Source organism: Hemiscyllium ocellatum, chromosome 12 (assembly GCF_020745735.1).
Source record: "Hemiscyllium ocellatum isolate sHemOce1 chromosome 12, sHemOce1.pat.X.cur, whole genome shotgun sequence".
NCBI lineage: Eukaryota > Metazoa > Chordata > Chondrichthyes > Orectolobiformes > Hemiscylliidae > Hemiscyllium > Hemiscyllium ocellatum.
The window spans coordinates 26,595,200-26,622,058 of NC_083412.1; the positions used below are offsets into that span (position 1 = coordinate 26,595,200).

General features: G+C 37.7%; 1 protein-coding gene across 3 annotated transcripts in view; it reads left to right on the forward strand.

The window, feature by feature from the left end:
- scml2 (Scm polycomb group protein like 2) overlaps positions 1–26,523 on the forward strand; it is a 109,387-nt gene extending 82,864 nt beyond the window's left edge. For 2 of the 3 annotated variants that reach the window (XM_060832945.1, XM_060832946.1), the window contains exons 10-15: positions 845–1,048; positions 6,621–6,803; positions 14,220–14,345; positions 17,678–17,956; positions 24,895–25,058; positions 25,156–26,523. In XM_060832945.1, the coding sequence (XP_060688928.1) occupies positions 845–1,048; positions 6,621–6,803; positions 14,220–14,345; positions 17,678–17,956; positions 24,895–25,058; positions 25,156–25,281 (1,082 nt within the window). In that variant the 3' untranslated portion in view covers positions 25,282–26,523. The remainder of the gene's footprint in view (positions 1–844; positions 1,049–6,620; positions 6,804–14,219; positions 14,346–17,677; positions 17,957–24,894; positions 25,059–25,155) is intronic. The other variant, XM_060832947.1, reaches the window with a different exon arrangement.
- Positions 26,524–26,859: the final 336 nt, after the last annotated feature.

The window sequence follows — 26,859 nt, forward strand, 5'->3', positions numbered from 1 at the left end:
TCACAGACCCTGTTAACATGATTACCCTGTTCTTAAAAGCTTTTGCAAAAGATTCTGAAGGTCACAATTCTGCATAGCATTTCAAGAAGTTTCCTTGGACAAAAATTCTAAACGTTTTACAAACGTGTAACCACATTTGTTTTTCCAAGGCATTGAGTTAGACCAATAATTCACTTCTCAACATGTAAACTTCAACATTTTATAAACCACAGTACTAAGTAATTGCTGCTTCTTGGTAAGGTGAGATACAAAGCATGTTTAGTAGTTTATCCTTATCATGGCTTACATATTTATCAACTACAGTTGGTTTATCCACATAATGGTCATTATCTTCCCCCTAGGTTGGGGGATTTCATGACTCGGGGGCACATTTTTCAAGTGAGGAGAGAGATTTAAAAAAGATGTGAGGCAAATCTTTTACACAATCGGTAGTTCGTATGTGGACTGCAAAAGTGGTGCATGTGGATACAATTACAACATTTAAAAGACATTTGGATAGATACTTGAATAAGAAAGGTTCGGAGGGATATGGGCCAGGAGCAGGCAGATGGAACTAGTTTAGTTTGGGATTATGTTTGGCATGAACTGATTGGACTGAAGGGTCTGTTTCTGTGCTGTGTGACTCTGTGATTGTTAAATTTCTAGACAAGATTAACTTGCAATTTGGTAAAGAATTGCAAAAACATCATTAAATGTACTTGGTAAGCACAGAAGTCACCCAAGTGAAAAATTCAGGATAAAAAAGTTAAGCTAGGAGCTATTAATTTGTTGGTTACTAATTATTAAATTTATTGGCTAGGTTAAGCTGAAGTATTAATGTTTAATCGCGGCTGCTTTATTACAGTTTGTGTGTACGTTAACAAACATGGAAACTGCGGACCACATCTCAATAAAAAAAACATTCAACAGCTTCCAGATCATTTTGGACCTGGCCCTGTACCAACAGTGCTTCAACAGGCTGTACAAGGTTGTGTTGATTGTGCCTACCAGGCTAAAACAGTCTTCTCATTTCTTAAGTCCGGACATCATGGTGGAGAGGCAATAACAGGTACATTTAATTGAAATGTTTGTAAATATTTATTATTCAGTTTGTTCAGATTTGATATTTTATCTATATGATAAAGATAAATATGAAAAACTGACAAATTTACACTGATCAAAAAAAATTTATGTTGTGCCTGTCATGAGCTCAATATGTATTTTGACCATTTAGAGACATTTCATATAGATTCAGAGAACGTTTATAGCATCGGCAGGGACTATTTGGCCCATCATACCCATAACAACTCTCTAAAAGCAGTCTCCTTGAACCTGCTTTTCTGTGTTTTCTCTACAGCCATGCAAATTGTAGCTTTTCAATTAATTATCTAATCGTGCTTTCAAGGCCTTGATTGAAATTCTGTCAACAGCACCTTCAAGTGAGATTGAAGTAAAGTTATTTTATGGCAGTACTTAATATACTTTGTACTGTTCCTTTCAGCAGAATAATGTATCTTGCATCTGTTCTCCAATATTGCCAAGATGGAAGTTAAATAAATTATTGATTGTGAATTACAGAATTAACTTTTAGTGTGGGTAGCTAGACAGCAAATAACAAGTATTGGCCATCAGTGTAGACTTAACATGTTAAGTAGTCAAAAGTATTCCTTTGAGAGTGACTAAATGTTAAGAATTTAAGAAGGAACTTTAACTTAAATTCTGTATTTTTACTGTTATATACTGATTATACTTCTGTAGTTTATTATTTTGGGCTGCACAGTGGCTCAGTGGTTAGCACTGCTGCCTCACAGCGCCAGGGCCCAAATTTGATTCCAGCCTTAGTGACAGTGTGGAGTTTGCATGTTCTCCCCGTGTCAGCATTGGTTTCCTCCCTTAGCCCAAAGATGTGCAGGTTCGGAGGATTGACCATGTTAAATGCAGGGAAAGGTGAGGTCTGAGACTGGATGGGATGCTCTTTGGTGAAAACTCAATGGGCCTACAGGCCTCTTTCCACGCTTTGGAGTTTCTATGATTCAATGATTAAGTTAACATCCTGTTGACAGTCATTAGCATACTTTAAATTGTTTTATATGAATAATGATTCAAAATGCATGTTAGCAAAACCCAAACCGACTGTTGGAACTAGGGTTCAATGAATTAACCATAATTTTAGTCATAAATTAAAATGTTGCCAACAATGAGTTTTTCACTTCGTTCAACTGGAAGGTTTAGCAGTTTAGTTGAAATTTCAAAACTGTATGAGTTATCATATGTATGTATTATCTTACCATGGATGACAGGTTTTGTAACAATAAATGCGGAGATACGGTTATATTGTTACGATTTCAATGCACACCAAATGTTTTTCACTGAAAGCAAAACTAAAATAGTTTCAGATGTTGACAATTGTGGTGATTTTCAAATAGTTTGTCTTTTAATTTATAGGTTTGCATCTATCTGTGTTAACTAATTCCAAACTTCTTATTTGCATTGTTATTTTCAATTTCTCAGAAGCAATGACACTGAGTGAAAGTCTTGCATGAGTTTTGTGCTACATATAAACTGGATCTTAACCCATTGGATGGACATCTTCTCTTTAACTGTGCCTGGCTTTCTAAAATTTTTAATTTCATCCTCATAGAATTCCAAAAACAAGTTGTATCTTTCTCCTCCATTTGCTTTCTAATTGCTCAATCCCACTTTAAATTTACATCTGACAATTTCACAGGTTTTAACTTTCAGCCTGCCTGAGGGCTAAAGTTGGTTAGATGTGTCGGAAAACATGGTTGGTTCTTAAAAACGAGGTGAAAAGTAGATTAAAGAAGCAAAGTTAGAAAAAAAATCAAATTCTTTGTAGGAGAAACCTACTATGGCAGAACGACTGTTAGAGAAGAGCAAAATTTATTATAAGATAAGCAAAAGAAAGGAAGATAATTGTTTGAAATAATAATGGCTTTGATCTACAGAGGAATAATTAAAATAATGTATCTTTGTAAAGAGCTTATGTGACTATGTTCAGGTATATTCATCTTCAAGCCATTAGTGTATAATTAAGTTATTAATTTGCAATTGTTAGCCACATAGTTGCAATTACTGTCTTTGATCACTTGCGAGGGCAAAGGAATTGAATAGTTACTGATCTACTCAGGTGAATGTTTCTTTTTATTGTAAGGCTATTGTGTAGTTTTCAAAACATCGTATGAACTTTTAAGTTGGTCAGATATTGCAATTTTAAAGATACTATGAAAGTGCAAGTTGTCATATATAACCTTGTCAAGTTACTTTTTACAGAAGCATTTAGAATAAGAATAGATGAGTTGATTGGGTAAATCAAGGCTACGAGGCTTTTAAACGTAAAGGAAAAGAGGGCTCAGGAGAGGTCATTAACGTTTCTAGAAATAACGGCACAAAGTATGGAAAGGGTCGGAAATCTAACGAGACACAACAGATAAGGGGATAACTGTGAGAAAGAGAGCAGTGAACATAGAACTGAGGGTGTTGTATTTAAATGCATGCAATATTTGGAACAAAGTAATTGAGCTTGTAGTGCAATTGGTAGTTGTGCTGTGTGGCATCATAGAGACATGGCTGCGAAGTGTTCAGGGCTGGGAATAAATATTCAAGGATGCAAGTCCTATCAAAAAGACAAGCAGGTAGACAAAAGGTTGCCTTGTTAGTAAGAAATTAAATTAAATCAATAACAGGGAGTGATGTACGGTTGGAAGGTGTGGAATCTGTGGATAGAGTTGAGGAATGGCAAAGGAGAAAAGACCCTGATGGGAGTTAGGTACAGGCTTCCTAGAAGTTGTCAGAATATGGGGCAGAAAATAGAGAAGACATGTGAGAAATGACAGTAATTATGGGGGGCTTCAGTATGCAAGTGGACAGGGAAAATTAGACTGGTAGTGGATCCCAAAATGGAATTTGGGAGTGTCCAAGAAGTGGCATTTTCTTCTTTTTGTTTTGGAAAAACTTGTGGTAGACCCCACTAGGGAACAGACTTTTTCTGAACTTGAAGATGTATAATTAGGCAGACTTGATCAAAGAACTGTAGGTGAAGGAACCCCTCAGGGGCAGTGACCATAACATGAAAGCATTCACCCTGCAGTTTGAGAGGAAGAAGCCAGAATCAGATTTAATGATATTACAGTTGAGTAAAGATAACTAGAAAGACCCAAGGGAGGAGCTAGCCTGAGTTGCTTGGAGTCCAACTGGGAAGACGGTGGTGCAGAATGGCAGCTTCTGGCGATAATTCAGGAAACAGAAGTTCATCCCAAGGAAGAAGAAACCTACGAAGGGAGGACGAGGTGACCACAGCTGACAAACAAAGTTAGAATTGTCATAAGAGCAAAAAGAATAGCATATTATATGGTGAAGATGAGTGGGAAGCCTTCAAAAACTAGCAGAAGACAGCTGAAAAAGCAATAAAGGGAGAGATGAAATGTGAGGGTAAGCTAGCCAGTAATATAAAAGAAAATTGCAGGGATGGTGGGAGGTTGAAATCTGATTTGAAACTTGGAGAACACCGAGAACTGAACAGTGAATACAGTGGAGGTGAAAATCTTTCCATTCGTCGGAAAGACTGGACTCAAGGGCACAGCCTCAGTGAAAGGATGAACCTTTAGAACTGATGAGGAATTTCTTCAGAGGGTGGTGCATCTGGGAAACTCATTGCTGTAATTGGCTGTGGCAGCCAAGTCATTGTGTGTATTTAAGACAGATAGGTTTTTGATTAGTAAGGGTACCAAAGGTTATAGGGACAAGGCAGGAGTATAAGCTTGAGTAGCTTATCATTCATTATCAAATGGTAGAGCATACTGCACCTGTATCTTATGGTCCTTTATACAAAACGACCTCAGTTATTCGAATGTCAAATATCTGAATTTCAGATTATCCGAACAAGTTCTCAAAGTTCCGTAAAAACGTAATCAGTTATCCGAACAATCAGTCACTTATCCGAACAAAATATTCCTCACTCATCTCATTCAGATAATCAAGGTTGTACTGTATACTTTAAGATGAAGGTCTTGTTTTCTTTGTATATCTGACATTCCAAAGGGAGAAAAGTACCCATGTCTCTCCAAATTTAAATTGAAGTTTCTTCAATATAATATTCAATATAATTGTTAAAATTGTTAGGCCTTTTCTGATCCAGATTTGTGGAATGTTCAAGATTTTCACAAATACGTTACATCACATTCTCTTTTTATTAACTTTCCCATATAATTTGTTGTAAAGATTAGTTTGTAATTGCTATCTATTTATCTTTTGAAGGGAAAATTCTAGAAACCATTTTTCAGAATAGAATAGTCACCTGGAAAAATGTGTGTAATTCTGTAGAGTATGCATTGATTTGTTGTGGGAAAATAGTGTCTGACTGACTTGCCTTTTCGAAAAGTGACAGTGGAAGAAGACTGGACTGTCATGGTATTGGTGGACTTCCAAAACACACTCAGTACAGTGCTGCACATTAAACTTTGAAGAAAGGAACAGTAACAATGTTGATACAAAATTGACAATGTAATAGTGAATGGGCATTTTAGGATTAGAGAAAAGGTTATTGTGAAATTCTGCAAGTGTTGGTATTGGGACCTTGACTTGTATAAAAATGATGCAAATCTTAGTTTGAATGAGACAATTTAAAAAATGCCAAATGACACAATCTTGGTCATGGTTAACTGTGAGGACTACAGTGTTGAAGTTGAAAAAAGATATTGATAAGTTGAAGTGGTTGGTTGATGACAGATAAAGCTCGAAGTGAAGAAGTATGAGGTGATAAACAGTACAAAGAATACAGAAAGTATAAAATAGAGTTCTATTCTAAAATGTGTGCAGGAGTAGAAGGATCTGGATGTACCATTAATGCTGGAAGGACAGATAGAGCGATCAGTAAAGCTTTCTGTATTCTAGGTTTCATTATTAATAGGACAGAGTATAAGACCAGGAATGTTCTACTGAAACTATGCAGGAGACTATGGATCTCACTTTTGAGTATCGTGTACGGTTCTGGATGCCACACTTCAATAAAAGTTCCGCAATGCATTGGAAAAGAGAGCAAAGAGATTTAAGGGAATGATTCCGCAGATACAAAATTTCAGTTACAAGGATAAATTGGAGAATTTGGAACTCATTTTCCTTGAAGATTAGAAGGCTGAGGGGAAATCTGAGAGAGGTTTTTAAAATCTTTTGGTGTACCTGGACAGAGTAGAAAGGGAGAAACTGTTCCTTCTCTTAAACAGATTGAGAATCAGAGAGCAGTTTGAAAGTGTCTTGCAATAGAAGCAAATAAGATGGGAAAAAGCTTTGATGCCAGATGTGTAGTCCCAAGTTTGGAATGCAGTGCCTGGAAGTGTGTTGAAGGCAGATTCAATTGAGATATTCAAAAGGACATTGTTTAAACAAAATCTTTCAATGTTCATGGTTACGGGGTAAAGGCAGGAGTTCGGCACTCAGCTAAAATACGCAGAAACATTGGGCTGAATGACCCATTGTAATTTTGTATAGATATGTTAAAGAACTGCATAATGTTTTTAACATCCTTTAATTAATTCACATTTATTTATTTTGTTGTACCACGTGCTGAAGTGTTTTGCACCTTGTCCAACGAGCGCTTTTCACTTTTCTTCTTTATCCTCTTATAGCCACGTTTGATGGAGAGAAGCACACTGTGAAGCTTCCATCTGTAAATAGCGTCTCATTTGTATTGAGATTTCTGGAGAAGCTCTGTTACAGTTTGCAGTGCGAGAACCTCTTTAGCAGCCAGCCTTTCAGCCCATATATAGGTAATGCACACAGTCCAACAGAATATGAGAGAGTGAAATCAGGTAAAGGAACTTCAATTTCTGTTAATAAAAGAACAATTAGAATAAAACTGCAGTTTTTTGCCTGGAAAGCCAAAGTGAAAATATTGATTCTGAAGTTAAATAAGGAATAAGAAAGTCTGTGAGTGAATGCTTTACATTCATACTCTTTTTATTATTTATTTTAGTTTTGATAGGATAAAAGTAATTAAAACTAATTTTGTCCTGCTTCACCTTAACTTCATAGGCTCGATATCATCATAGTTTCCCTATCCAGGTTTCTCATTGTTGCATCATTAACATCTCTATCTCCTCATCTCAGCGCTCCAATCACAACAGTATTGAGTTTTGGAATGCCAGATGTTTCCAATTGTTTGAATTCAGTGGAAGAAATTTCAAGTTAAGCACATGTTTTACAACTTAATGACTCTCACTCAGGATAAGTTGCTTGCCTGAAGCCGTGGTGTTGATTCTTTGGCTGAATAATGTATATATAAAGATATGAACTGGCTTCTGAGTAGTTTTGCTCTTGAGGACTGTTTGCAAGAAAACCAATTCAAGAAAAGATATTTGTAGCATTTAAGAGCCGAGTGCTGTCTGGTTGACCAGTGGATGCTGGTAGGTAATTTGGTGACACAAATAAATGCATGAATGTGGTTGTAGGGTCACCAATAGTGGGAACTCAATTTTCAATAGTACTTTATCTTCTGGAAGAATAGGCAAAAAAGAAACGGAACTTGGGCTGATTTTCTTACTAAAGGAGGGTATTGGTGTATGGTGAGTTGTGAAATTGGTGCATTAGAACATGATGTGAAATCAGTTTGGATAATAGCAAGGGAAAGAAGTCATAAGTGGGAGTAATCTGTAGCCCCCTGAAGATTTGCCCCTCTGTGGTGTAAATCCAGAAGCAATGTTGGTATGTGAGAAGGGCACTAAATTGTGACGGGTCGTTTTAATCTGCAGATTGACTGGACAAATCAGTTGGACAAGGAGACCATGGCAGATGACTTTGTGGAGGGCATATTAGGGTTTTTTCTTAGTGCAGTTAAAGCAGGTACAACTATCTGGAAACAGTTTATTTCAGATCCAGTAATGTGTAATGAGGTAGATTTCCAAGAAATCTCGTAGTTAAGGATCAATTGCAACATGTTAGGATTTCAAATTCAGATTGAGAAGAAGCAACGTGAGTTTCAAACTACTGTCGTCAATTTAGGGCAGTTACAGAGGTGGAAAGAAAGTTGTTTAAAGTAACTAGCAAGATTGACTTAGGGGAAGGCCATTGTTCTCATTTAAACAGCTATTTCATGACACCCAGCAAAAAAATATTTTGGTCAAAATGTTGGACTCAAGGATAGAATTCAATGTATTCAAGTTAGCTGAAAATGCAGAAATTAGTGAGATGGCATGTTGTGAGAAGTCGTGACTAATCTGCAAGGGGATGTAGTTAGGTTGAATAAGTGAGCAAAATCTTGGCAGATGGAGTTAGCAAAGTGTGAGGTCATGCACTTTGGTAGGAATTATGAAAAGGCTTATTATTACTTAAATGGAGAGAGACTCCAAAAAATGCAGCACAGATGAATCTGGTTGAGGCACAGCTAACGTGCACATGCAGCAAATAATTAAGAAGGGAAGTGGAATTTTGGTCGGTCTTTCTGTTGGGGTGTTGGAATTTAGAAATGGCTATGTTTGTGGACACATACACTCATGGCTCTATGCTGCTTTGAATCACACGGACACAGGTTTGGTTGTGCTGGTGGTCTACTTATTATTTCAATGCTTGGAGCCATGTGTTTCCCCAACAAGTGTCTGTGTTAGTTGTCTGCAGTCATTGATGTCAGGAAACGCTGCCTTTAAAAGTAGGGAACTCTTGTCACATCTGTGTATGCTGTTGCACCTCGAGTATTGTATACTGATTGGATCTAGTTTTAAAAAAGATATGCTGACATTTCAAGCACTTCAAAATTCATTCACTGGGTTGATTATTGAGCTGAAACGGTTGACTAATCACGAATAGCTAAACGGTTATGGGAAACTGAAGTATAATGGATATTTCTTATCCCAGGCAGTAATGAATGCCTGGAAATTCCTTCCCCCAGATAATTGTGAAGGTTCAATCACAAAAACTTGTAAAGAGGAGTTAAATTTTTGAATATATCAGGGACTTTGACAACTATGAAGAGATGGCATGAGGGAAGATTTGAGGCCTGGGGCAGATCAACCATTACTTATTGAATGGTGGGACAGGCTTGAAAGCTTGAAGAGCCTATTCCTCATCTCTTCTGTTCTTATGATTTGTAGAGGTGTTGAGAAACATACCCATTAATGTTGATTGACAAGTTTTATTTAAGTTTTAAATTGGGCAGGCTGCTTCTGATTGGTCAGAGCGTTGCTCTGAAAAATGAACCAGCAAATAGCTGACATTGTGTTAAAACAGGTGTAGTATGTGTACACATTCTTTATGTATACATCAAATAGGGTGCCTAACTAAAGTGTCCAACATTAAATGTGATTCTGCAGTTGGATAATATTTGCTAGATTATCCTGCATGTGCAAAAGAGTACCTGATAATCAATTTAAGACTGTCAGTTTGGTTGTCATTGTGGCACATGTGTGTACTCGAAGCTATAGATATTAATATGCCGTGACCTGTTCTGTGCAGATAGAAAAAAACCCAGTAGATAGGTGATGGCCATTCAGTGGTTGGTTTCTCAGAGTAATGCCCTGACCAATCAGTTAACCTACCTGGTTCTGAATTTGAAAAAAGTATGGCAATTAACTGTCAGTCAATGCTGGTGAAGGCATTTTCCAAGTAATGTCTATCAATTAATGATTTTGTCAACCAATCCATACACTGTTCTTGTGCAGCATAAGTCTCGGTCTGCCCCTTAAACTGGTTTTCTCACAAATTGTCCTTTTGAGTACTAGACAAAAAGCTTCAGCAATACTTACCTTAAGATTAAGTGAGTCTTAATGTCCAAGGGAATTTGTTGGCAGAGCATGATTTTCCCCTCCCAACATGGAAAACTGATTTGACAAGTTGGCCCTCCAGGGATGCTCATCCCCTTCTTCATCTCACCAGTCATGAGAATATCCATGGGCAACTTTTATTGACCTACCATCAGGTCAATTAATGGCCACTTAAGAATCTAAACATGCATCTTGCCCAAATAGCTGCCTTCTTGGAGGGAAATAATTGTGACTAGTTAGTGAGTTTTGAAAAGATTTGTAACTCAGGTTGAGGTTCTGGATGTTGGTTTGCTTGCTGAGCTGAAAGGTTCGTTTTCAGACATTTTGTCACCATACTAGGTAACATCAGTGAGCCTCTGCATGAAGCACTGATGGCATGGCCTGCTTTATATGTGTTTAAGTTTCCTTGGATTGGTAATTCCTGTGGTGATGTCATTTCCTGTTCTTGGATGGGTAAATGGGATTCATGTCAGCGTGTTTGTTGACAGTTCTGGATGGAATGCCATGCTTCTAGGAACTCTCGTATGTGTTTCTGTTTGGCTTGTCCCAGTTGAAGTGGTGTACTTCCTCATCTGTGTATGTAAGGATACTAGTGAGAGAGGGTCATGTCATTTTGTGGCTAGTTGATGTTGATGTATCCTGGTGGCTAGTTTTCTGCCTGTTTGTCCAATGTAGTGTTTATTATAGTTCCTGCAAGATATTTTGTAAGTGACATAAGTTTTGCTGCTTGTTAGTAAAGGGTCTTTCTGATTACTCAGACCTCTTGGCATCATGGTAGCCCACAAACCCATCAATGCACTAAAATAGCAGCTAATGAACTTGAAAGACCCTATACAGACAAGCAGAACTAATGTCATTTCCAAAATACCTTGCAAGAACTGTAATAGACCCTGCATTGGACAAAAAGGCAGAAAACTAGCCACCAGGATACACAAACATCAACTAGCCACAAAAAGGCATGACTCTCGCTAGTATCCTTACATAGGAGGTCACCACTTCGATTGGGACAACACGTCCATCCCTGAACAAGTCAAACAGAGAAACACTCGAGAATTCCTAGAACCGTGTCATTTCAGTTGGAATTCTATCAACAAACACATTGACATGGATCCCATTTACTACCCTCTGAGAAAAAGAACAGGTAATGATGTCACCAACCAAGGGAACCTAAACACATTAAATAGAAAGCGGGCCATGCCACCAGTGCTTCATCCGAAGGCTCATTGATGTTACCTAGTATGGTGATGAAACATCTGAAAACGAACCTTCCAGCTCAGCAAGCAAACCTACATCCAAAACGTGAGTAGGTTTTAAAATCTTGGTGACTCTACCAGAGACTTCTGATTGGTCTTATCTGGGGACAGTTGGAGGTATGGATGAATAGCCAGGGCTTAGCCTCTGAAAGTCTCGCATTTTACTCTTTTCCTTTGATCTCCTCACAACTCCAAGAAGATTGAAGGGCCACCCATGAGAATGTCTTTTACCAAGGCGTAGGTCTTATTGGATCTTTCGGACCCAGACGTTGCTAGAATTCAATTAGTCAGAAACTTCTGATTCAGAAGCCCAGCATCAATACCTCCAATAGGCCAACAAATGCATCCAACCTCAGCTGTCAACTCCTTAATGGATGCTGGCACACAATTAGTCTAGCTTCCTTATATCTTTGTCCCCTACACTTTTTACAAGAGGAAAATTGTGCCTTGAATATTTTGTACTTCACCAATTGTTCACCTTTCACTTCATGAAATGACCCATCCGATTAGAAATGAAACCAGTATACTTGAAACTGTAGAATAGTACATTTCCTCTGTTAAATTACTTAATAAACAAGCTAGAATGGTTTATTTGACTTCAGCAATTGATGTCGAAAGCACAGTTATAATGAAAAGTAACCTGGAAATGATCATTCATGCTGCAATTTTGGGCAAAGAATATCAGGCAAGAGAATCCTGTTAAAGTTGCCTTTTGAAGATTATCAGACTCTATGTAGAGACCAAAAACTTGCTTCTAGTGAATAGCTGAAAGGACAACACAAGATGATTTGATTTGGAGATATCGGTGTTGGACTGGAGTGTACAGAGTTAAAAATCACACAACGCCAGGTTGCTTCCAATGAAACCGTTGGACTATAATCTGGTGTTGTATGATTTTAAACAAGAAGATTTAATATGTTCAGTGTATTTTCACCCAAAGCACCTCTAATTCAAGCTCAGAGACTCTTTCAGTTTAATTCTAAATGCTCAGGAAATTGGTCTTCTCAGTCTGAGGGAGAGCTCCAGTGCATGTTTCTGTGACAAAGCAGAGAGACTGCACATCCATCCTTCCCTCCCTCTTCTCTCTCACTCTTTGGAGAGACTGTAATCAAATCCTAAAAATGATGTTCCCTGAACATGGGAATGCTAATTGGCTGTTCTTTAGCCCAGCCATTCTCAATGGAGGCCATATGGCCCCTTTAGAGGCCTTGGCACATTTGAAGGGGACCACAGACTAAAAACTGTGCAAAGAAGAGCCCCAAGGGTTTATGGTGGCCCAACTGAACCAATGAAATATCAAAGCCTAATCTTAATTTGAAGCCTGACATCATGAAACTTGCAGAAAAGCCCCAAGCTCAAGGATTGCATTAGGTATTTTTAAGTTTTGTCCAGTATGTCAGAATGTTCAGGTTTTCTTGATGTTCAATAATATTATTTTCTGTCTATCTATTCGTGTTGTATCTCTGTCTGAAAGGGAGGCCCTGGAACCTGATAAGAGCTCCTGGGGGACCGTAGCCAAAAAACGATTGAGAATCATTGCTTTAGACTCCCAACTACTTTTTCTTAAGTACAAACTTAAGTTATAACCATTTGCAAAACCTGACATTCTTACCACTCTCATGTGACTTCACAGGCTAATAGTCTATCCACTGTCAGTATATATGCCTCTGTCATTGTCTACAAATGTCCTCAGTATAGCAAACTGAGTTGTTCAATCTTTAAAAATGAAACTACAGGGAATCCTTCCTGTCAGAGATACACTTCAGAAAAATCTGTCAAAAAGCGAAAGTACCAAAACCAGGCTTTTCTTTCCTATGAGAAGAGCTGAAAGAATTTTTGGCAGTGTGCTAAAATAACAATGCAAGTGCAAAACAACTGAATGAATACTGTAAATTGTTCCCTAATAGAATAAGGTTGTACAGGTAGACAACCCTTTATCTGAAATTTGAAAAGTTCCAAAAATCCAAAGGTTTTCTTGTGAAGTTTTTTCTCATTTAACAAGGTTGTTTGGCGTGCAAACAGTCAACGCCCACTCGATGCATGTCATTCAGATGCGATGGGGGGGTGTAGCCCAGCACTGGCAAGCCTCAATTTTGTGTCAGGGTCCGTTTTACTCAGAGTTTTCTCCTCTGGTAAGATTTTTTAAAATTTCACCATCAAACTGTCACTTATTCTGAAATTGGAAAAATTCTGAATTCTGAAAACCAGCCTGGTCCTGAGCATTTCAAATAAAGGATTGTTCACCTGTATACGAGAAACAAGCTTGGGGTAATGGATCGTATAGACCCTCCATACTTGGGTTTACTGTCAGCAGAATTCGGAATAGGTCTTGTGGCTCCCTTTGTTTCTTGGTTTTTCTCTTAGTTAATGGTACATTCCCAAAATACAATGATTTAATATACTTGACCTTCAGATTTGTGAAGTAAGGAAGAATCAGTTAGGAAGTTGAATCTTTTCTCATTACGAATGTCATGACTAAATGGGTTATAATTCAAGTTTGAAAAACTGTCAATGTGGAACTTTAATACAGTGTGGAAATATGTGTTTGTACATGTCAAAAATAAAGACCTGCCACTTCTAACTTTCCTCAGTCACTGATGTGGTATTGCACGTATTACAGAGAAATTCTGTTTATTTTTGTGGAAACTAAGTGTGAACGGTACTTTTGGTGTATAAGCCTAATTTTTCCCAAGTTTACCTTGAAAGAGCAGTCTGAAGGAAGAGTATTTCCTGTACGTTCAACCATCTATTGAACAGGCGAAAAATATTTTCACAGTCACACAATTTTTTTTGTATCTGAATCAGCTCAGATTGGAGAGTAAATTTGATAAATGCTTATTGAAAACACAATAATTGGGAATACAGTGCCATACCCACCTCCATCTGATTTTCCATATATCCAGCTTTCTAATGTTTTGAACTTTGAGGCAAGCTCTATGTTGTCAGGCAAGTCTGAAAAGTATGCCATAGAATTTATGTTCTAACATTCTGTATTTGTTTATAAGGTGGCATTGATAATATTATAAAGAAAGCATGTATGCATTCAGTAGAAAGATTTGTTTGTTTGTTTTTCAAAAATGTAGTCCAAAAATTCTGAAGCAAAAATAGATAATTTATCAAATTGTTAGCCCGGTGAATGGCTAAGATTTTAGTTTAATGTTTAAATGTTATGATTTTACTGCTGCGATGTACTTGTGACAACCAATGCAACCTTTTTTAGCCAAAGAAGAAACATTAGATCCAGCCACGCTAACCAGGGGATTAAAACGGTTTCCTCAAGAATCTCCACCATACAGTGCACCTCTCTCTCCAAAACTTGCAAGAACAGAGTCTCATCCTTCAGAAGGTACTTTAGACCTTTATTAAAGGTGACCCATTATTTCATCCTTTGAATATTTAGTAAGAAATTCTATCTTGTTCAAAAAAGGCAATGTCAGAGTAAGCTTGCAAAGTCTATTAACCTTGAGTAAATCATGAATTTTTTTTTTCTGTACTGTGTTTCTTCTAAACATGGTAACAAGGCTTGTTCACTTGTGGAATTATACATGAGTTTTAAGAGAAATTGAATAGAGTAATATGATTCATGGAACTTAGTGATTTTATCTAATCAGTGACACTGACAATGATGTGCATCATTGTTTTCTGTGATTATGAAACTATTTATAAATATTGGACCAAGATTGGGACAGAGAGAAGAATAGCTAAAATCAGTGTATAACTCCACTAATCTCATTGCCTGTCATAATCTGTTGTGCATATTATTTAATTGAATTGTAATTGTGATGTTTCATGGTCTCAGGATATGGGGTATTAAGATGAGATGTCCTTCACACAAGAGAGTATTGAACCTGTAGACTGTGGATGACAAGTCCCTAAATATATTTTAAAAAGAAACAGCATAAAGTTGCCAAAGTGTATGGGCAAAGAGAGGAAATATTGCCTTGAAATAGAGGATCGCCTGTCATTACGTTGAAGGTTAAAGCAAATTGATGGGCCACATAGCCTACTCCTGTTATTTTCTCTCTTTATAAGTAGCTGTTTTGGTTGATGAACCAGAAAACTGATGGCTTAAGTTAGTAGAATATAGTTGAAAAATATTCTTTGTTTTCATGTGTAATTTGCGTTTGTCCAATTTAGTCATTTCAAGTTTGACAAAAGTTTCACTTCTCTGGCCACCTGTAAACATTTGTTCTTTTAGCCTTGAATTGGCATTCCAAACACAAGATGAGAAATCAGACTAAAAATCAAAGAATACTTACAATATGGAAGCAGGCTGTTTGGTCCATCAACACCATACTAGCCCTCTAAAGAGCATTCCACCCAGACCCACCGTCCCTACCTAATCCCTGTAACTCTACATTTTCCCATGGCCAATCCACTTAACCTGCATATCTTTGGATTCTTGACTGTGAAAGCTGAATCTGAAATGCTCCTCTTTTATGTTTGTATGTCTATGCACAAATCTGTTTTGATCATTTGCTCTGATGAGTTTTTATTCAGCGTGCTGAAACTCTGAAAAGAACTGAAAATACAACTGAAGACTTACTGTTTGCAACCGGTGTTTGAAAAGGTCTTTTGGGCACAAGCTGCACTTTGATATTGCATATTGATATATGTTAGACTATTTATTTTCAGGAAAAGATGTTACTTTACATGTTCAATATTACCTAGTCTGAAGAAAAAAATGGAGTGGAATTTGTAGGAAATTATGTCATAGGAAATAAATTTTATTCTGATGCCCAGAGCCCAAATTGACTCTTTCAAATCACCCTGCAAGTTCCTTTTTATGTCATGCACTGCACTAATTAGGAACTATATTATCACCTTTTTTAAGCGTGACAGTGAAAAATCCAACTGTCATGATCTCCATAAAAACTGATGACATTTCAAAAGACGTTTGTACTTGCTGGTTAACATGTTGAAAAGGATGACACAACTACATGTCACATTTTAACCATTTTCTTTCTGTTAGCCATAACAGCTGTTTGTGTGTGATGTTTGTCGATTTGTAGGGCAATCTGCAAACTGCTCTCAAATGACTTCCACTGTCCTCTTCCCAATGGCATTGTAAAACACATTTCTTTCAGGTAGCAACGATTAGCTATTATTCACTTCACGTCTATTTCATCTGATAAGAAAATAGCAGTTTATCACGTGGTTGTTTACAAACTAATATCATTTTGGATGGAACAAAGAAAAACCCAAGCACTGCAGGTGCTGAAAATCAGAGGTACAAATAGAGAAACTTGGGAAAAATTCAGCAGGTCTGGCAGCATTTGTGGAGAAAAGCAGAGTTAACATTTCAGTTTCAGTGACCCTTCTTCAGAACACCTAGCAATGCCACCCATTGTAAGCTAGAAGGAAGGAACGAGACAAAGTGCAATCTGAAACAAGGCCTCAATGGCGGCAATCCAGTTGTAAATATTCATTTGGTATCAGTGACTGCGATGGTGATTAAAGGCTGCAACAGTGAGGAGATTCCAACTCGAGGTTTCCTTGCCACTGGAACTTGATCCAGCTTCTGTCAAGGACAATGTGTTTGCTATTGTGCAGTAACATTCCCGTGTTAAAAAATGTCCTGCATAAGGCATCTCCCCAGAGGATGACCTTCCCCCACATGCAACACCAACCCTGTGCCAATCAACAAGAGGTGGCAGGGATAAGTTTGTGATGTCTGGGAATCCCTCACCCTGCACCCGTACTTAGGCGATAGAGTTTGACTCGATTGTTTTTCTCTTGAAATAGAAGCAGGAGAGCTTTTTGGCAGCTTTCTTCATGAGTGAGCAGCCCTTTTCTCTGTTAGATGATCTGTTGGAATTGATGGTGTATGCAGTGGACCAACAAGTAGTACTAAATGATGCTCATGCTTAAGGAGCTATATAGTTTTCTCTCTCTCTCGATTTTTTATGAGTGTAGTTCCAATAAAAATCAAACTCAGCACCATCTGAGCCAAAGTAGCATGCGGTCACCAACTTAAGCATTCAGTACCTCAATTATCTGTGCAGAAGATAACAGAAGTATGTACCATTCACAAGAGGCACCATCAACTCACCAAGCCTCCTTGGACTCTACTTTCAAAATCCATGACATCCACATCCAGAAGAATAAGGCCAGTTATCATATGGAAATACATCACCCTGCAAGTTCCTTTTTATGTCATGCACTGCACTAATTAGGAACTATATTATCAGTCCTTCAGTCTACCAGCACCAATGTCCTGGATTTCCCTCAGTAACAATACCATAAGTATACTTGCATCACGATCTGCAGCAATTTAAACGGTAACGGACAACTACCTCCTTGGGAACAGTCCGATATGGGCAAGAAGTGCATTCCTTGCCATCAAAACCCAATTATTGTAAAAATTCAGGAGGAACGATGGTCAGCAGTAGCACACCTCCTCCCCTCTTCCTTCACATCCAACTCTCCCATGCACATTATATGAAGTGGGATAATGTGAAAGTAAGTCATTTGAAAACTGGTATGTAGTTGAATGATCTTCATTTTTTTGAAGAGTCAGCAAAGGGCTAATCCCACATTCTGTGAAAAATAGAATCAAAAATTATGCATAGATTTATATACGTAGCATTTGCCTTATGAGAAATAATGATTTAATGGAATACAGTTCTAATTCAAATGTTTTTTTAATTGAATAATCATTCTTAATTTTGCCTTCAGCAGAAGCATTGCCTGCAGAAGAGAACGCTACACCGAAGGAGTACAAATATTCAGAGAACTTGGATTCTTCCCTAAGTTCTGTAAAACCACCTAGTCCCCATCAACGGAATTCTAGTGAATATCGTAACTCAGGAAATAAATTTGTTTTCAGAAGTTCTGTCGTATCATCAGGCTGTACCTCAAATTCTGCATCCACTTTGAGAAGGCAGACTTCAAATTCAGCAGCAAATAATAATTACTATGATGTTAACAGAACCCGCATGCAAAGGAGAATAGAAGGTAAGTCATTTGGTCCTGCAGTATGTCTTTTTATAACAGTATTGATGCTTTTTGTGTCAGGATAATCTTGGTGAAATAGAAATTAATCAGTGCACAAAAGAAAGGTAAATAAGATCTGCTGGGATCAAATAGGAAGTGTCTGTTTTGCAATTTCAGTAACTACATTTTATGTATTATTTAGTTCAATTTATTCCTAAATTATAAGGTAAAATATTCCAGTTTTTCTTCAGTATAAGAGAAATTAAATAAACAAAATGATGTAAGGTAGTGGAACTGTGTGTCCACAGCACAAGTTGAACTGTTTTACAAAAATCAGTTTTTTAACAGCTATTAGATGGAGTTGTAAAAGGGCTGCACATTAGGGAGAAAATTCATGATAGAGAAGAAAATGAACTCTAAACTTGAATAGATGACCTGAAGTTACAAGTTGTCAGAATTGCCTAAATGTACATTGCACTTATATGTAAAAATACAGCTGATTTTGTCAGTCTCCTACAGCAACTGATATTCAGGCATTTGTAATGGGAATTAAAGACTAAGCCATGTCTTTAAATGAAAACTCTAGGGTCTTGCTTGCATTCAAGAAGACACATGAAAAGACCTCATTTAAATTGCAAAACCTCATCTGTCAATTCTCGCAAAGCTGCTCGTATCACAGGTGTGGCATAAAAACAAACCCAAGTCATGAGTTATTGTAGAGGAGAAAATACTGGTCATTGTAATTGCAGAAAACACTTTCTGTATGAAGAAAGTGATGGACGTAGAGATGTGCAGCATGGAAACAGAACCTTCGGTCCAAATGTCCATGCTGACCAGATATCCTAACCTAATCCAGACCCATTTGCCAGCACCTGGCCCATATCTTCTAAACCCTTCCTATTCATATACTCATCCAGATGCCATTTAAATGCTGCAATTATACCAGCCTCACTACTTCCTCTGGCAGCACATTCCATACACATGCCACTCTCTGCATTGAAAAAGTTGCGCCTTATGTCCCTTTTATATCTTGCTCTCTCACCCTAAACCTATGCCCCATGGGTCTGGACTCCTCCTCCCCGCCCCCCCCTCGGGGAAAAGATTTTGTCTATTTATCCTATCTATGCCCCTCATGATTTTATAAACATCTATCAAGTCACCTGTCAGCCTCCAACGCTCTATGGAACTCAGCCCCAGCCTATTCAGCTTCTCCCTATAGCTCAAATCCTCCAACCCTGGCAACATCCACTTAAATCTTTTCTGAACCCTTTCAAGTTTCACAACATCCTTCCGATAGGAAGGTAACCAGAATTGCATGCAATATTCCAACCTTTTTTGGTCATGTTCTCTATCCTAATTGATTCAAAGGATTTATCGGTTGTGTTGGGAGAGAAGAGAAAGATAAAAATCTGTGCTTAACTTATCTACATATATTGTACAATATAAAGCATTTAACTGTTGAACTCATGAATGAGTGCAGTTCATACACTGCGTCAAGAATAGTTAGCTGACATTGTTACACATTGACTATATCCCTTAATCATCTACATAAGGTAGCAAAAGCCAAAAGATACGCAAGTCTAGTTGGGAAAGAATTGATTTGAAGATGAATAATATTCTGCAGTATATAATATTACGGTATAATCATCTGGAATGTTCTCAAGTTATTTTAGCTTTATGTTCTTGAAATAAAACAGATGACCAGGCTGTTTGAAATTTACTCCTCAGGAATTTTAAAAATTGAGAACCATTTTTAAAATGTTGCGGTATGTTTTGTTGCAATTTTGTTTGTTTCTGGCACATCAGAAGTACAGCTGAACAGAGACCTTAGAGTGCAGGTTTATAGTTCCGAGAAAGTGGAGTCACAGGTAAATAGGTTAGTGAAGAAGGCATTTGGTACTCTTGCCATTGTTGGTCAGTGCATTGAATAAAGGAGTTGGTAGGTCCTGTTGCGGCTGTCCAGGACATTGGTTAGGTCACTTTTGGAGTACTGCGTGCATTTCTGGTCCCCTTCCTATCGGAAAGATGTTATGAAGCTTGAAAGGGTTCAGAAAGGATTTACAAGAATGTTAGAGTTGAAGGTTTGAGCTATAGGGAGAGGCTGAAAAGACTATGACTATTTTCCCTGGAGCATTAGAGGCTGAGGGATGACCTTATAAGGGTTTATAAAATCATAAGTGGCATGGATAGGATAAATAGGCAAAGTCTTTTCCTTGGAGTGAGGGAGTCCAAAATTAGTGGGCATAGGTTTAAAGTGAGAGGGCAAGATATAAAAGGGACATAAGTTTTCATCCTGAAGTTGGTGTGTGTATGGAATGAGCTGCCAGAGGAGGTAATGGAGGCTGATCTGAATACAGCATTTAAAAGGCATCTGGATGGGTACATGAACAGGAAGGATTTAAAGGGTTATAACCCAAATGCAGCAAATGGAACTCTATTTATATCAGATACCTGGTCAACATGGACTGTTTCTGTGCTGTATATCTCTGACTCTTTGGAAACAGAGCAGAGTATGTAAAATATACATGTCACAAAGTTGATCTGTAAAATTACATTTTTCATTTGTCTACCAATTTTGTTAGCTTATCTATAGTTCCTGTTGCAATTGATCGGTCTCATGACCGTCTTCGCCAAACCTCCAATTGTGCTGTCTTTGGCAAATTTTTAAGATTTACCCTGCATTCCAAACAAGTAATGTATAAATGTTCATATGTTGAGAACATGACTTTCTACCGCAGAAGTAGTCGTTTATTTGCAAAACAAAAAACCATGACACTGAGAAAGCAAATTCTCGAATGCCCACAAACTTCAGGGTCCGTGGTTTTTTTAAAAATTATGTCTCTGTTAGCTTATCAGCATGTCCAACTATATTAATCAAAGTACTCCACTCTAGCTACACAATAAACCAGTGATGTTAGTTCCCATTATCTCTTTAGTAGTACATTCTACTTAATGTTATTCTAATGTCATGGTTTGATATTTAGTGCTAACATTTGCAACAATGGTCTTTCATTCCAAGCCCTACTTAATATTTTCCTAATGTCATGATTAGATATTTATTATCACCTCTGCTACAGTAATCTTCCATTCCAGACTAACCTGTTATGATTAAATATTTAACTATTCCATCTATTACAATAGTCTCCTGTCTCAAGCTGACTGTACGAACTATTAATTAGATATTTACTGTCCTGTCCCAAATATTTATGGTCCCAATCTTATCATGATGACACTTAACAGAGAGACTACCTTTACTAACTGTTATCTCATCTCGCCATAGTGACCTTTCAGTCTTAACCTTATTCTGCTAATTGGTGTAAGAGCATTCCACTATTCTTATCCCATCCTGCCTTCCACAGACCCCTTGCAACAAATCGCCAGTGGTCTTCATGCTTTAATCCTTCCCATACTTTCATGCTCTTTATTTTCCATATCGCCAGTCTCAAAAATAGTCATTGACCAGTTATAGAATTAAACAGCATGGAAAAAGATGCTTTGCACCAACTATTCGACAGTGAACATGTTCCCAAACTAAACTAGTCCCACTTGCCTGCGTTTGGTCTATATCCCTCCAAACTTTCCCTATTCCATGTACTTACCTACACGTCTTTTAAACGTTATTCCTATACCTGCGTCCACCTCTTCCTCTGGTGGTTCATTCCACACTGAACCATTCTGTGTGTTGTTAAAAGAAAAGTTGGCCCTCATGTCCTCCTAAAAACATCCTCCTGTCACCTTACAAATATGCTCCTTGAGCACCTCTACCGAGTCTCCCCTCAAACCTCTGTTGCAAAGAAAGCAACTTCAGATAAATCAGCCTCTCTCCATAGCTGAAATGTTCCATCCCAGACAATATCCTTGTGAATTTCTTCTGCATCCCCTCCAGTGCAATCACACCCTTCTATAGTGTGGGGACTAAAACTGCACACTGCTCCAGTTGTGGCCTAACCGAAGTTCTGTACCATTCCAACATGACCCCCCCCCTGCTGTTATAATCTATGCCATGACTGACAACGGCAAAGATCACATATGTCATCTTAACTACCCTATCAAACTGTCCTCCTACCTTTAGGACTTTGTAGACGAGCTCCCCAAGTTCCATTTTGTTCTTCTGAGCTTCCTAATGTCCTGTCATTCATGGAGTATTCCCTGGACTTGTTCCCTCATCCAAAGTACATTACCTCACATTTATAAATTCAATCTGCCACTGATCTGCTTATCTAACCAATCCATTTATACCTTCCTCACCGTCAACCACAAACTACTTATCTTTGTGGGCATTCTCATCTACATAATTTATGAATATCACAACAATAATGGACAGACCACTGATCCCTCTGAATACCACTATAACACCAGACTCCAGTTCAGCAAACAATGTTGTACTACCACCTTCTTGTTTCCTGTCACAAAGCCTGTTTTGGATCCGTCTTGCCAAGTTGTGCTGGAAGTGATGAGCTTTTACTTTCTTTATCATGTGGAACCTTGTTACAGTCCTTGCAAACTACTTCAGCTGCTGTAGTCTCTCTCTCTGAAAGCATGATCTCTCTCTGAAAGCCATACTGGCTATTCCTAAACAATCCTTGCCTCTCTAAATGGAGATTAATATCCTCCTTAGCCATTTTCTCAAAGTTTAGCCACCATTGATGTTAGGTAAAAACAGGGACTGCAGATGCTGGAAACCAGATTCTGGGTTAGAGTGGTGCTGGAAAAGCACAGCAGTTCAGGCAGCATCTGAGGAGCAGGAAAATCGAAGTTTCAGGCAAAAGCCCTTCATCATGAATAGAGACAGAGTGCCTGCAGGATGGAGAGCTAAATGAGAGGAGGGGGGTGGGGAGAAAGTAGCATAGAGTACAATAGATGAATGGGGGTGGGGATGAAGGTGATAGGTCAGAGAGGAGGGTGGAAAGGAAGATAGGCAGGTAGAACAAGTCATGGAGACAGTGCTGAGCTGGAAGTTTGGAACTGGAGTGAGATGGGGGAAGGGGAAATGAGGAAACTGGTGAAGTCCACATTGATGCCCTGGGGTTGAAGTAGTCCAAGGCGGAACATGGAGGCGTTCTTCCTCCAGGCGTCGGCTGGTGGGGGAGTGGCGTCAATCCACCGTTGATGTTAGACTCACTGGTCTATCTCTTCTAAAGTGTAACCACATTAACTGTCCTCCATTCTCTGGCATTCTCCTTTATGGCCAGAGACAATTTAAAAATTTGGATCAGGGCCTTTTGTAATTTCCCACCACCCCCATGTCTCCCACAGTAGCCAAGGATACAACTCGGCTGCGCCTGGGGATTTGTCAAATACTACTCTGCCTTTCTGTTTTCACACCAAAACGTATAACTTAACATTTATAAACATCTGGTGCACCGGTTTCCCCCCACAGATGTGCAGTTTAGGTGAATTAGCCATGCTGAAATTGCCCATAGTTTTCAGTGATATGTCATCTAGGTGGATTAGCCAGAATAAATGTGGAGTTACATGTTGGATCAGTGTGGAATGCTCTTTGGGGAGCCGGTGTGAACTCTATGGGCCAAATAACTGCCTTCCATACTGCAGTAATTCTGTAATTATACTCGATGTGCATTTCAAAATAATCAATCAATTAGCCAAAAGAATTCAATGCTTCGTTAAAACAATTTGGAGGTGCCAGTGTTGGACTGGGGTGGACAAAGTTAAAAATCTCACAACACCAGGTTAGAGTCCAACAGGTTTATTTGAAGGCACTAGCTATCGAAGTGCTGTTTCTTGATAACCTGGTGTTGCGATTTTTAACTGTTCAAATAAAGCAGCATGATGGGAAGAGTATGAAAATAATAACATAAAGGGTACCAAACAAGAGTCATGTTGAACTTGAAAAGTTAACCATTTCTTTCTCCACAGATGCTGCTGGACCTGCTGAGTATCTACAATTTTTGTTTTTATTTAAAAGTCCTGGCATCCACAATATTTTACTTTTAATAAAAATAAATGTTTGAATTCTAAAGGTGCTGCAGTGGCAGAGGAACTTGGATGTAAATGTCCAAGGTCATTGAAGGTAGCTGGATGTGGCTGGAATGGCACTAATTTTCTTAAAATTCAGCTAAACAATATTTATATTCTTCTCTTTAACCTTTCCTGTTATTGCATCAAACAACTAGTTAAAATAGTCAAGTTTAATCTACCTTTTTATAAGTTTTTGCTAACTCTCCTTTGTTAAAGCCACATCTTCAAACACCTGATTTTTAGTTCCTGATTGATTATTTCTAAACTCTTACCCTCTATTGATGTTAAACTGACTAACCTAGAGTTATTATGAATGACCTTGCAACTTTTCTTAAAAGATGTCACATTTGCAGCACTAATCTTCTGACACTTCTCCAGATCTAGAGAACATTGGAGATGGAATGTTCTCAAAAATGTTGGTTGTGTTTACAAATATTTTTTAGTTCATTATTACCAATTTTAATCTAGCAGCCATCCAAAATTTGGCATGATGTATGATATTGCTGTGATACTAGCAGATTATGTTGTAAAATTGTGATGTGCCTGTCCTTTAAATTTTGAGGGATTTTTAAAAAATAACAGGAGATGATGCATCCATTATTTTGTGGTTTCCCTAAGGCTCTGTACTGATGTTTGTAGTACTTTCAAATTTTCATTTCACCAATTCAACCAATTAGAATATTAGCATATTTCTGAAATGGCATTTTAGTAGCGTAGTTGAATACTATGCTACTTGTTATGCAATCATATTTCGTTTTAAAGTGCTGGCTGAACCAAAAATCAGAAAATAGCTAGCATTGAGCACATCAAAAACAAAATTAATACTTCTAGAGATTAGAGTTAAATTTTATTTTTGTTATCATGAAGAGTCAAAAAAATCAACCACTTAGATGAGTTTTTAACAGATGTAGAAAACTGAATTGAATGTTCATAGTAGAAATTAATGCCTGCACTTATGTTCATTTATTTTTGTAATGTAGCTGCAAGTTCTACAACTGGACCGGACCTTCATTCAACAGAACGTGAATCGCCAAGAACTAATAGTAAAGATCCTTCCACTTGGTCCATTGAAGAAGTCATGAAGTTCGTTAAGGAAGCAGATCCTCAGGCTTTAGCACCACATGCTGATCTCTTCAGAAAACATGCAAGTATTTTTCAAAGACCTTTTAACATGTATTAGACCTGAGAATCTGTTTGCTAAATATGTTTTAATCCTTAATGTGTATTATGGTATGTTTCAGGAAATTGATGGAAAGGCATTACTCTTACTACGAAGTGACATGATAATGAAATATATGGGATTGAAGTTGGGCCCAGCTTTGAAGCTTTGTTATCACATTGAGAGACTGAAACATGGAAAATACTAACATATCTTTTTTGCCTTTCATCAGCCTGATGGAAACGTTGATCCTCAAAGCCACTGAATTCCTCTTCATGTGAAATAATTTCATGATTTTTTTTTTAAGAGGAGCAGTTGTAATATTATTTAAGACTTTTAAACCAAGAAAATGTACAGTTTCATCCTGCGATATAATACTTGAAATGGGTCTGTTTTGCAGTGTCCAAGGCAGTTTTGTCATTTTTGTATTTCATATAACAAGGATGCAATAGTGCTGAATATTGTGCATTCAGGGTGTTACTGTACATGCTTTTGTAACTCGACACAATTGAGTCTGCAGTTAGACATAGGATAGAGAATTTTCAATTTTATCTTCCTGGTGTTAAATTGCAGGAACGCAGTGTTCCATTTGCAGGTTTCTGTTAATCCATAACAGCTTTTAGTCTCCTGGTACCAAATAGCTAGAATCCAAAGGATATCTGCGTCAGGATTTTACTGTACTAAAATGTTTATGCAAAGCTTCTAGATTACTAGAAGGATTTTTGAGTGATCAGGTATTCTTGCCTCAGCAAACCCTGTGACTATTCTTACCTGGCTCCTCTTATGCTCCAGTGGAGTAAACAATCTTGTACGTATGATTTTTGTCATATGATCAACCAGGCTAATACTGTCGCCCTTGAAGGGATCAGGCAGTGGTTTACACTGTTATGCAGTAATTGAAAACTAAACCAGCACAATGTTTTGGCAGATTATCTTAAAAGCCTTTAATATTTGTATGTTTATACTATGTTCTTACACTCAGTTTTTTTGTAATTTGTTGACTGATGATATGCAGTCAGCCAGCCATGTTTTTTACACTGTGAGACCTGACATACTGATAGTAAGCTGTGTTACTATCTGTGCCTGTGAAAAAAAATCAGGGACACGAATGTAAAATCTCCTAGCCAGTAACAGCTTGAATGTATTTCATAAATGAGTGTTAATTGGAAGAAATGACTATTTTACATAAGTTCGTAGTCTATGAAACTAGAGATTTTTATTTTGTTGCTGGTTGCCTTTTTATACAAGGTGAATTCCTTTTAGTAAGAAAACATTTGCATAGATAACGACATACTTGTGGAAGAATGCTTTATGCATTATGGATAATAAACATTGTAGTTATATAAAATCGTGTATAATACTTTTGAGTGTAGTTGTGTTATAATTTAAATACCGTTGTTTCATCAGTGTTCACGAATAATCCAGTCCCACTTTAACTGCACATTTTTCTATTGCAACTCAAATATAATGAGCAATAGTCAAGCCACTGTACATAATACAGCATCTTGGTAAGAAATAAATGAATTTGGTCTGTTCTCAGTCTTGAATTTTACTACCTCTGATAAACAGCATGAGTACAATTCTGAATGTGACACATTAAGGATAGAATTAGATTAAGAATATGACAGGTTCAGCTGCCTGAAACTAGGCATCTTTTAAGCACAACACAGCATCAACTGCTGCAGAAATAGATGCAGTTTTAATCTCTGATCTTTTGGCCTGGAAGATAACTCATTCCTTAGCACTGTCAACCTTACATCAATGGAACATACTGTAAAGGAATATG